Source organism: Canis lupus, chromosome 29 (assembly GCF_048164855.1).
Source record: "Canis lupus baileyi chromosome 29, mCanLup2.hap1, whole genome shotgun sequence".
NCBI lineage: Eukaryota > Metazoa > Chordata > Mammalia > Carnivora > Canidae > Canis > Canis lupus.
In genome coordinates this window covers 6,098,229-6,111,186 of record NC_132866.1, presented here as the reverse complement: position 1 = coordinate 6,111,186, position 12,958 = coordinate 6,098,229, and the positions used below count along the sequence as shown (strand labels likewise).

Sequence of the window (12,958 nt, the reverse complement as noted above, 5' to 3'; positions counted from 1 at the left end):
TGTTGAAGCCCCTTATACACTTCAAATCACTTTTCAATATTTTGCTCTTTTTTCTTTGCAGGAAATCTAAGAGGGAGGGTGGGGAGTGTGGGGAGGGAGGGAGGCAGGCAGGCCAGGTAGTCCTCCTTATTTACCTTCTTTTTTCTGAGGAGGAAAACGTGTGGTGGAGCCAAGACAAGAAGCTATGGTTCCTAATTCTTACTCTAGGAGGTTTTGTCTTTTGTTTGTTAGCTGAGTTTTGCTTTATTTGGTTTCTGTTTTCCTCTAAAAGCTTTCTAGCAAAGTAGAGAGAAGTGGCTGTAAGAAGCTTGCATTTTATATTATTTTCTCTTAGAAGATAAGGATGCTTGGCAGTAAAAATATAAGGACATTTTCTAAGCAAATTAAAATTTTCATTAAAATTTTTTAGAGATTTATTTTATTTTGAGAGAAAGAGTCAGAGGGAGGGGCAGAGGGAGAGGGAGAGAGAGTCAGAGGCAGACTCCCCGCTGAGCACGGAGCCCAACATACAGCAAGATCCCACAGCCCTGAGATCATGACCTGAGTGGAAACCAAGAGTAGGATGCTTAACTGAGTCTGCCCCCCAGGCACCCCAAGGAAAGTTAATGTTTTTTTAATAGATGATGTCCTCTCCGCCCACAGGCCCTGCTAGACTTATCCCTCTGACCCTTCACACCTCACTTGAGAGCATCTCCCCACCCCTTGAAGCCCCATGCCTCCAACCTGAGATACACCTGCTGCCTTTCCTTCTGCCGTGGCCTGCCTCTGGTTTGTGTTCCTTTGGTGTCAGGCCTCTTAGCGCCCTCTCCCTCTCCATCTTGCTCACGCTTGGGCCATCAAGACATAGTAGGTGTCCCACCAATATGCTGAATGAATGGATCTAAAGTAAACTTACTCCTTGGAAGTAGGTGTGATGCTGAATATCTGCTACTAAAATGGTCAATAAATCGAGCCAGAGTGTAATTGAAATGTCTCAGGCTGTGAAGCATCCACGTTGACTTATTGGCTTATTTTATCAGGCTTGTTTCTTCATGTATGTACAGGCTTGGAGAAGGAATCTAGGCTGATAGTTGACCTTAACTGAATTTTGTTTTCGTTAAGAATACGTGAAAATGTGCAGTAACATTTTGGTTTTTCTTCTGTATTCCATACCGTAATGACAATAGAACATACCCTGAATCAGCCATAATTCTGCTCTAATTGTCTTTCATTTTTCTGTTTTTCTGTATATGCATCTGTATATTCTATACCATTAGTGTGTGTACAAATTTGTATTCTTCCCTTAGCATATCAGGCATATTGACATTAGTATATTTTTTCCCATGTGGCTTTTTAGTGGCTAAATATTCTTGCGTATAAATGATGTACCAAAGTGTATAAAACAAATTCCATATTTTTGAACATTTAGATTCTTTGCAGTTTTTATTGCTATCAGTGATGCTGAGGTGATTCTTTTGGTTTTTCTGTTATCGTTTATGTATGTGTGCGTGTATGGTTCAATGTAGGGAGGTAGTAAATGGTGCACAGAGAGGTTAAGGGCATGGCTCTGCTGTCATGTTGCCTGGGTTCACAGCCTTGCTCTGCTGCTTACTGGATGCCCTCCCTGGCAAGTTCTGTGACCTCAACCTTTAGTCCATTTGTAAAATGGAGGAAATTCTTAGATTTCCTGGAATTGTTAGAAAGACTAAATGATGTAGAATATCATTGGTATAGGAGATGCAATATAGGAGATGTGATATACAAATTGCTTACAACACAGTCTGATACAAAGTGAAGGCTCATTAAAATTTAGCTATTAAGTAATCCAGGTTTGGGGGAGAGATGGAGGTAGGTGGAAGGATAGATGACATCAGATTGGCCATGATCCAGCCGGTTGATGAAGCATGGGTGCCAGATGTGAGGATACTATGCTATTCTACTTCTTTTAATTTTTTTAAATTTTAAAAAAGATTTTATTTATTTACTCATGAGAGACACACAGAGAGAGGAGGCAGAGACACAGGCAGAGGGAGACGCAGACTCCTCACAGGGAGCCTGATGCGGGACTCGATCCTTAGACTCGGAATCACGCCCTGAGCCGAAGGCAGACGCTCAACCACTGAGCCACCCAGGTGTCCTCTATTCTATTTTTTTTATGTTTGAGTTTATTTGTATGTTTTACAATATGAAGTAAGAGTATATACAATACAAAGACATTTAGGTTTTATATTCATTTTTTGGTTTTGAAGTCTTTTCCTTGGACCTGTTTCTAGAAGAGTCACCAGGTGGGATGTTGGATATTGCATAATCCTTGCCGAGTATGGCCAAATTGTTTTTTTTTTTTTTTTTTTTTTTTGGCCAAATTGTTTTAGTCAAGAATTGTTTACAGGACTTCCCCCAATCTGTAGGTAAGCCAGTTTTATCACAGTCTTTAGCACTTCATGGTTTTTTTTTTTTTCATCAAATTTTATAAATCAAAAGGTACCTCAGTTATTTTAATACCCCCTCGCCCTGTCCCACTTCTTTTTTTCCTGAAGTATAGAAGATGCTCATGCACATGAGCTTCAGGACTAAAGCATAGGGATTGGACAAGTTTATACATTGCGCTGCGCTCCCCACGAGTGTGGCTCCCATCTGTCACCGTAAATGCTGTTGCCGTATCGTGGCCTATGTTCCCTGCGATGTGCCTTTTGTCCCATGACATTCGTTCCATATCCGGAAGCCTGGATCTCATGCTCCCCTTCACCCGTTTGCCCGGCCCCCCAGCCTCCTCCCCTCTGGCAACTACCAGTTCATTGTATTTATAGGTCTGATTCTGCCCTTTAAGCACTCCCTTTTTGGATTAATAGTAACTTTGGATATTTGCTTAATTGTATTTACTGATGGTTATAATTTCTCAAGTTTATCTACTTCTCTCCTTGGTCCTTTCATCTATTAGAGTTTTATAGGATTCCATTTAATGAGAGCAATAGGACTGTTTGGGGAGCTAAGCCCATTTTGACTGTCACATTTCATTTTTTAACTTAAAGGAAAAACTGTCCTCAATATGTGGCTCTTATGATACTTGATTGAAAAATCCTTCTTTGGTATATATATTCATGACAAACATTTTTTTATGATACTTTTAAAATCTTGGGTGTAGGAAGGATTATGATCTCCTTGTCATATTGATCTGGAGTAAGTTTTTGATTGACGGTTGCTATAAATCCATGGTCAGGCCATGATGAATTGCTTCGAGGTGACAGCCACGACTGTTCTTTATATAGTGTCCCCTCCGTGTGCTGTCCTCTTCATTACAAACCATCTGCCACTGGAGGCCAGGCTGCAAATGTCCCTTGTCAATGAAATTTGACCTCCGTAAATCTGCAGATGTCTTTGGAAGGACAGGGAGACAGCCATTCTGCTTTTATGGTATTATATTTATGATGACTATGCTCCTCTCTACTTCTCCATCATTTTCTGCTTTCCATGACACTAATCACAACTAATTTCAATAAAGATCATGGTCACGAGTTCTCTCTGTAGCTTTTAAGATACTGTCACGTGCCTATCATTAGGATACTAGGTCACTCTGCTGTTGTTACTAATTCATCTTGTGAGTCTCCTTTTCTAGGGCTGGCACATTTCTGTTGTGTTATATTATTACAACCTGTACTTAAAAAAATTAGGATAATAAGGCTTAATAATGTACTGGTTTATTTACACTTTACAGTATTCTGTGTTTAAACCTATAATTTGTAAATGATAGTTTTTTAGAAATGGATTTCTGGTGTGCTTGAGGGCTGTATTTTTTTTTTTTTTTTTTTTTTTTTACCATTTTTGCAACCATAGGGACTGGATGATGACAGTGTATGAAGGGCTCTATATTTCATGTTCACATTATTTATTACTTAACAAATGGCAAGAGGGGCATAAAATTTTTGTCAGATTTGCATAAACTTTCTTACAAAGAGCATTTATGGTACACAACACATGCATAAATCCTCAATCATCCTTTTGCCATCTGCCTTGTAGTTTTTTCCTTTTTCATAATTGGGAAAACTTTTTTTTTTTTTGGCGTTTATTGTATTCAGGTATCATTGACCTATAACATTAGTTTTAGGTGTACAACAGAGTGATTTGGTATTTGTGTATGTGGCTCTGTGATTCCACAATGAGTCCAATTACCACCTAATTACAAATCATTTTTCTTTTCTTCCTGTGATGAGGACTTTTAAGATCTACTCTTACCATCTTGCAAATAGGCAGTACAGTATTGTTTGCTATAGCCACCCTTAGATTCTCATGACTTATTTTATGGCTGGAAGTTTATATGTTTCCAGCCTTTACTCCCCCCACCCCCCACCTCTGGCCACCTGTTTCCTGGTGGAAAATTTTAAAGATAAGAAAAGTTTGTCACAATGGAAAGAACCTACCAACTGTTTAAAGGAACCATGCAAAATTGAAGGTATGGTTTTTTTTTTCTTTTCTTTTTGTTGGTTTCTTTAGGGAAGTTAAATTTTAAGCCAGAGATTATGACCTGAGGTGATGTGATTGTCTAAATGTGACACTGGTTATCAGACTTCAGCAAAAGCACCTTCTAAAAGATCTGAAACTCACTTATCAGGAAAATAAACGTTCTGTATAAAAAAGTAGCCTCGAATACTATATACCGACTAGACTGGAATGAAAATAATAAAAAAAGCATCTCACATGTGTCTCTCAATGTGTTGTGGTGTTTATGCATTCATTTTATAAAACTTTTAAAAGACAGTTACCCAAGTAATGTTTCTTATGATACAAGATAAATGCAAAAATGGACATAAACATCCTGGTTAAATAGCAAAAAGGGGAATTGCTGAGTTTTTCCAAAATGTTGATTTTTAGTCACCTTAAGAAAGATACATTACTTGTCATACAGCCAGCTGGAGTGGGGTGAGCCAGGGGTGGAGTCCTAGATACATGTACCTCTCCCCTTGCAATTCTAGCTTCCATGTAAAGTGTGTGTGTGTGTGGGGGGGGGGGGGGAGGTGACAAATTTAAAAATAGCGGAATTTGTGCATACATTGATAGTAAACTCAATGTAGCATATTTCTTTCCAGTTTATTGTGTATTCCCTGGCCTGGTATAAATATTTGTCTCAGACTTCTCTAGGGATCATCTCACTAACTGTTTAACCCACATGCTATACCCTTTGCTTGACCGGTTTTGCCATCTTTTCCTCTCCACGTTCCACACTGGATGTAGAGGCAACTGGCTGGTTTCCTACCTGTGGTCACAGTGTCAAGGTGAATGGCGGCCAAACCTCTCTGCCTTCTTGGCCCCATTAGGGTTCTGTGCTCCTCTTGGATCATGTTATTTTTTGTGAGCCAAGTTTCCCAAAGATGAGCAGCCTCCCTGGCCCCAGTGTCGTGAAGGGGGTTACTCTCCCTCATCTCTCCCACGTGCAGCATCCCTGCACTTCAACCAGTGATTGTCTCCCTTTTTCTTGTCAACTTCTCATGCTCATCTTTAAATGTCCTGGGGGGTTTAGTCCAGTTCACAAGCTAAACCTTATTTAAAATGAGTGGTTTGACCGAACATCAGACTCCTAATTCTAGAGGACACACTGATGGTCATTGGGCGGGGGGGAGGGGGGTTCTGGGGAGATGGGGGAAATAGGTGAAGGGGATTGTGAGTACACTTACCTTGATGAGCACTGAGTAATACATGGAGTGATTGGACCATTATATTGTACACCCCAAACTAACACTATGTTCATTACACTGGAATTAAAAATAAAATGAATGGTTTGAAGAAATCTTTAGATCTAAACAGATTTTTCACCTGGGTCTACCTTATATCTCTGCTCCTAAGAGGCCATATGGTACAGGGCTAACAATAGGGACTTTCTGAGTCAGATTGCCAAGTTCTGCCTCTTACTACAGTCTGACCTTGGGAAAATTCCTTAATCTCTGCATCTCTGGTATTTGGTAATGGTAGAAGGATTTTTATTATTTCCATTTATAGTTGTAGTGAAGGTTAACCAGATGAATACATGTAAAGCATCTAACGACAGTGCCTGGCCCTGAGTAGGCCTATCGCTTACCATTTCTGTCCACACTCATGGAGGATCAGTGCTGACCCAGGGGTCTGTTCCCTTGGCATACTGATGTTTGCACTTTGGCTAGTAATCTGTTGATCCTTGATACATATATTTTAGGATCCTAAAGCCAACATCCTACAATATGCATATTGACAGGCCATGATAAAAATACCAGAATTTTTATCAAAGAAAATACAAACACACCCGTCAAATGACTGTAGGTTGGCCAAAGACCAAAACAAGTTTGGTCTCATCCACTGTTTATTTTTTTTGGCCACCTGAAAAATCCTCAGCTCTTACCTGATGAGAACACTCATTCATGTCCTAACCGTGTGAGTCCTGTTTGACATCAACAGCTTTCTGCCCAAAGCAGTTCTTGCCCAGATGGAGATTTCCATCGTGGGAAGTTTTGTTGTTCAGTAAACAAGACTTAGAATATGTCCTCGCTGGTCCGTGCACAAACCTTTGGGGGTTCTGGGTACTAAAGCAGTGCAGAATGGTGTCTCAGCTATAGCCAGACGCCAGACAGTTTGAGTGCTAAACCATGGTGAGGCCATGGGGCGGTGAAATTTGAGTCACTCCTTTAAAACAAAAAACAAAAAACAAAAAAACCCAAAACAACTGTCCAAACCCCATGCCTTTTCTGATGTGGCAGATCAGGGGGAGGGGTGAATGGAGAGCAGGGGGACACTGACCATCCCGAGAGCACAGCTAGATGTGGGCACGTTGCCACGTCTCATGGCTCTGATGCCAAGTTCACAGAGGTCTGACCATCCGTGGCCACTGCTAAGCTCACAGACACTGGTCTCTTATTGTTTACTGTATCAATGATTAGTAAAGGGCAAAGCATGAGAAAAGCTTACATAACCGGGGATGTGATCTCTTTATTCCTCACATAAATCCGTGGCGAGCCATTTGACTTACCCACTTCAAAATCTGGCATTTAGAGGTTCTTGCCTATCTTGATTTTGAGTGGGATTCTAAGCCAGATGTCTTTGAAATGGATGTATTACTTGGCTTCTAATTATATGGGGTGGGGGGGACGTTTATCCATAAGAGTCAATCAGTCCTGGTCTTTGGATGGTTCTAGAAGGCTCTGGAAGGACCAGCAAAAAAGGGTTGCTCAGCAATGGTATCATAACATCAGAGTGTGAGTCTCCAATGTGTTCCAGGCAGCGTCGCTGGGGTTAGATGAGATGCTAATGCCGAAAGGTCAGTGTCTAGCATGTGGTCGATGCTCACGTGTTCTTTTCCCCACAGATGTTAGTACGTAGAACATTGAAATAGGTTTCTCTAAGGAAACCAACAGGCCCATAAGAGTAATGTTTATCATTTTTATGGGTCTTAATATTTCAAATATACCAAAGCTGTTAAAAATCCTACGGCTCCACGTACCATATAGTTTTAAAATGCATCTTGCCAAGTAGGTCTTAAATTCTTAAAGAACTGAAACCCTACAAATACAGTGGCAAGTCTCCCTCCCCAGGACCTCTCTGTATCCCTTCTCCAACTTTCTTTGAGGTAACTCTATCCTGGTGGTGTGCATTCCTTCCCCTTCACAGATTTGACTTTCACTGCATATTTGTGTACTCACAATGTCTAGTGTTGTGTTGTAAAAACTTACATATGCAGTACGATGTAGCAGATCCTTGAACGTTTGTTTTTCACTCACTGAGATTGTACCTGTGTTGCTGTGTAAGATTTCATTGTATGAAGTACACCGTAACTAGCGACTTCACGTGTTGCTGAGTTATCACAAAACACTTTGAATATCTTTGACTGGTTCACAAATTTAAACCCGGGTTTATCCAATTCCACCATGCCATGCTCTCAATAAATATTAGGAAAATAAAGTTGAAAAAAATAAGCTTGCAGGCTGCCCTCTAGTGTCTCTGTGGGAAGTGAAGGAAACTGGTAGTTGTCCTCCTGGCCTGGAGCAGGCAAGATCAAGGGCAGCCCTGCCTTCCTCAAAGGCGTCTACACTGCAGGAGGCCCCGAGGTCTGGGGGGAGTGTGGGTCCCCTACCTGAGACAGGGCTTAAGGAAAGCACAAGACAGTTTCTTATGAATGACAAGTGTGGCAAACCACTGATATGTATGGGGCCTGAAAAGCCCTGTGGGATACGAAGAATTTTAAAAAAGAAATGTAAGACATCAGGGTGCCCAGGTGGCTCAGTTGATTAAGTGTCCTACTCTTGGTTTTGCCTCGGGTCCTGATCTTCGGGGTCGTGAGCTAGAGCTCCACACTGAGTGTGGAATCTGCTTAAGATTCTCTATTTCTGCCTCTGCCCCTGCCCCTTCCCCTCCCCTGCTTGCTCTCTCTCGCTCTCTCTCAAAAAAAAAAAAAAAAAAAAAAAAAAAAAAAAGAAAAAAGTAAGACATGGACCCAGCCCTCAAGGAACTTAGAAATCCTAGTAGGCATCCAGTATGGAACTAGTTCATTTGTAATCTCCCATGCTATGGACATGTCATCATTTTTTTGACCCTCCCCTTATTCATGGGTCATCTCTTTTTTGCTGAAAGCTGTAGCTCTTACTGTGGACATGGAGGTGTCCCTCTGTGCTCTGGTGCTCTGATTTCTGGGATGACTGGAGAGGGGGCTATCTGTATTTTTAATTGTAATACAAGCTGCCACATTGCTTCCTAAAAAGACTGCACAGAATTCCTGTTTCCCCACCAGCATCACATGAGAGCATCCTCTCCCTACATCGTCGCCTCTGATAGTTAAGACATCTTGAGTGTCTGGTTGGATATAGAGTTATATGCCTTTGTTATCAATTTCTGTGGCCAGTTGGGAATATCAGTGACTGTTTGGACATTATGCTAGCTGTTTTTGTCTTGTCCGCTGCTCATCATTTGCCTGGTTGGTTATTAGCCTTTGGGTTTTCCCCTTGGTTAGTCTGTAAGAGCTGTTTATGTAGAGGGGATATCAATCCTTTGTCACCTATGTTACAAATAGCTGGACCAGCTCTATGTGTCCATCAGCTTTGTTTACCAGCCAGTTCACTGAAGGATTCCAGCAGCATACGGAGTTTCATTAGCTCAAGAACGCCCTAATGAGTCTGATCTGTTAACCATCGTTTTTGGAAAGGTCCATAAGTGAAATATGGCACTGATGGGTTGTGATACGATCTACTCATTGAAGTATGTGGTAGCTCACTATATCAGCCGAATTTCCTGTCACTTGAGCTTTTCAGATGTTCTTCAAGCAGCAGGGAGGAGTGCCCACACGTGTGTCTGATGCGTAGGAAAACAGTTTGATCTCTGAGCAGCTCTAATGCACTCAGCTGATGTCCTTACGGAAATGGAGTTCTGAAATTCTGTGTCGTTCTTTTTTAGGAATCACACCATCCTCAAAGCCTCATCCACCTGTTGTGGGCAAAGTGACTCATCACAGTATTGAATTGTACTGGGATCTGGAAAAGAGAGCGAAACGGCAAGGACCTCAGGAGCAGTGGTTCAGGTTCTCGATCGAAGAAGAAGACCCCAAAATGCACACTTACGGTATCATTTATACGTAGGTGCAATGTTGAATCGCTTAACATTTTGCTTTGATTTCCTGATGAGCTGGAATGGTTTCGATTGTCTCTAAAAAGACTCCTTTTGAAATGAAAGAAAAGAACGAGTCGGCATCATCTGCATGCATGCTTTTTATGAATTAGGATTTTTGGAAGATCTGCATTAGCAGTAACTTTGAAATTAAACCTCATACCTTTTGAGAGCTTCTTAGGCTTCTGCAGTATTCTGATGTATATTTTAAAGCTCTAAAATGTAGAGACAGAATCAAGAGACTTTGAAATTGGAGGAGGTACCGTCAGGTACCTGCTGTGTTCGGAGATGTGGGCTGGGGGATGCCCTCTGGACCTCCTGTCACACTGCTGTTCTTTGTTAGCTGTTCCCAGTCTGTGCTGGTGCCCAGGCTGGGGACTTTCTTGTTATCTTACCTTGAGTGTGTTTCCTCTTGTTTTCATATGGCTGGTGCCTCCACACCATGCAAACTTCGGGTTGAATATTCCCTCCGCAGAAGGCCATCTGAAGCGGCCGTCCTATCCAGGTATCCTCTCTGTCCTGACTTGGTTTCATGTGCTCCTCACATTCGGCTTCTGCTGGAATTACTTGCCCTGTTGGCATGTTCATTTTGTCTTCCCACCAGTATTTAAATTCCGCGACAAGCAGAACTGCTTGTGTAACACCCAGTGCTCCCATCCTAGGCAGTGCTGGCACACGGCGGGCCCTCTGAACACTCGTCACACAAATGAATAAATGAATGTAATGGGGGTAATCAAGAAGTCATTTTTTTTCCTTAGTCTTCATTTCAATTCTTACTTGCTTCCCTTTGATTTTGCAAGTGCTTTACCACTTGCAAAATGACAGTTTTAGGGGTGCCAAAACCACGATACAAATATGGTTGCGAACTAAAATTGACTTTGAGGTAATCGTAGATTCATATCTGGTTGTGAGAAATCGTAGAGGTCTCGTGTACCTTTTGCCCACGTGTCCCAGTAGTGACATCATGGGAAGCTATGGGGCAGCCTCACCGCCAGGATACTGGGGTTGATGCAGTCAAGGCGCAGAGTGGTTCCTTCTCAAGGTGACATTGTGATGATGTTGGGATTAACAGAGGCTTTCACTGTTCCCTGAATGAAGGTATCCCTGAGATTTAATGAACAATTTTTTTTTAAGACACAAACACCACCCCCCCCCAACAAACGCACCAAAAAAATCCACACATTTATCTCTAATGTAGTTACCATCTGCAAATAATTCCTGGCCTGACTACTTGAAAATGTTATTTTAATGATGTCATGCCATGTTCTTCTCTATTATGTAGTTTCCATCTGCAATCTGAAAGCATGAGTAGGATATTAGAAGTATTAATATGGAGAAGGGAACGACTTTTTTTCCCCCCCACTTTCCCTGGTTCCCCACACTGCACCTGCACCGGGGCACTTCAGGTGGGGTGGTGCTGGATGCGCCTCCACTTCCTCTCGCCTTCTCTGCCAGCGGCCAGGTGGTCGGCACCCCCTCACCCCCCACCCCCCTCCCATGCGCTGGTCCCCACCCTGGGGTGTACATCCTGGTGCCTCACATTCCCCAGACACCTGAGTGCCATCCAGCTGGGGGCCCCCCTGGAGGGCCTGGCCTGCTGACCCCCAACTCCAAGGGCGCCCCAGAAACGCTTGCCTTCCCTTGGAGAATTGGCAGCAAGAGCTTGACACTAGGTGGCAGAGTCAGACTGTGTGAATCGCCACCTCCTTGCCTCGCCTCCTGCTGCCGCTGCCCCAGCACTGGCGATGCCTTAGGTTTAGGACACCCGAGCTTGGAAGCGCTCGACTTGCCCGTTGCCCACGGGGGTTCGGGGTGTCGGCTGTGACTTGGGCTGTCCTCACAGCCGTTGGTCGCCAGCGTTCGCGAGCTCTCCCTTCGGAGGCCTCCCTCCGTGCAAGCCGGGCCCTGGCAGCATCCCGGACCCGCAGCCGGGAGCGTGTTGCTGCCTGGAGGGGCCGGTCCTGCTTCTCTTGCCTTCCGTGCTCCTGGCCTGTCCTGCTGGGTTAGCCTTCTTCCCAATCATCCTTTTGTCGCATTCTCTTCGGGGAGCCTCCTTTCTAGAAGCGTGAAGGTCAGACTCCTAGACCGGCCCAGGATGCCCTCACGGCTTGCCCACACCTGGCTGCCCCGTTGCCCCTTATTCTGAGCACCAGTGTCCGGCGAGATCTACCCCCTGTCCTCGAGATGCCCTGACTTCTCCTGCATGTATGTTGGGCTGTTTTCTCCTGTTCAGGCCAATGTCCACCCCGCTCCCCGCTGCCCCATCCTTTCGGAGAGAACATTCCAGGTAGAAGAAACAGCAAGTGAAGCCCCCTGGAGAGGGGCCCGGGCCCAGTGTGTTTCAGGAACACGGAGGAGTGAGCGAATGAGGGGACCAAAGCCAGCTGAGGCCAGCGAGGCAACGGGAGGCTGTCGCTGGGGTCAGTGGGCCGGCCAGGGACACAGCTGTGGCTTTTACCCCGAGAGGCGGGAGGGCCAGGCCTGGCTGACATGCTTTCTGACGATGGCTCTGGCTGCTGAGGTGAGAACAGGCCCTGGGGAGGCAGGGCAGTGAGTGTCTTAGCAGTGAGGGAGACGGAAGATGATGGAACAGTGTGAGCCACAGTTAAATCTAGGCTGGGTTTATTTTTATTTATTTATTTCTTTTAGGGTGGGTTTAAAGACAGACTTGAAGACTTTGCTGGTGGCTCAGATATGAGATGAGAGAGGAAGAGGAGTGACAAGGGGGTAGCTCTAGAACTGGCCTCGTCCCCCGCGACAGGCGAGCGAGGCTGCTCCAACCTCAACCTCAGAAGCTCTGTGCTTTAGGACGACAGTGTATTTCCCACACGACATACCCTTTGTGTCGGCCGTGGCTCCATTTCCTGTTGTCTTCCTTCCACATCCGCCCGGGCTGATGGAGCAGCCTCCACCTGGAGCTTGCCAGTCACCGTGCTGAGGGCAGGCTAACTGTTTCTCGAAGCTTCCATCATCCAGAATGACACCTTTCATTCCTGCTTCTGCTTCCTTGCTCGAAGCAAGTCCTAAAGCCACGCCTGCATTCAACAGGGCGGGGGTAACAGGACCCTTGGGGGAAGGCACCAAATATTTGGGGACAATAATCCAGTCTTCCGCAGGTGGCACCGGGGGATGGGGCGTGAGCGTCTCCAATAACAAAGACGGGAAGACGAGGGCAGGAGCAGGAGCTCTGTTGGGACATCAGCTGGCCACCGAGCGGAGATGTCAAGGAGCAGCTGGAGAGGATCGGCCGAGGGGAGAGTCACGGCTCCAGAAGTGAATTTCAGGGTCCCCAGCAGGAGACTGGAGTGGAGCTGGGGGTGGGGGGAACACAGAGAGGGGGGCAGGTCTGGCCTCGGAGTCCTTAGGT

General features: G+C 44.5%; 1 protein-coding gene across 2 annotated transcripts in view; it reads left to right on the top strand.

Annotated features, from left to right (window-relative positions):
- FANK1 (fibronectin type III and ankyrin repeat domains 1) overlaps nt 1–12,958 on the top strand; it is a 78,072-nt gene that overhangs the window by 44,033 nt on the left and 21,081 nt on the right. The window contains exon 2 of one of the 2 annotated variants that reach the window (XM_072804908.1): nt 9,382–9,546. In XM_072804908.1, coding sequence (XP_072661009.1) covers nt 9,382–9,546 — 165 coding nt within the window. Of the gene's footprint in view, nt 1–9,381; nt 9,560–12,958 lie in introns of both variants that reach the window. The other variant, XM_072804909.1, reaches the window with a different exon arrangement.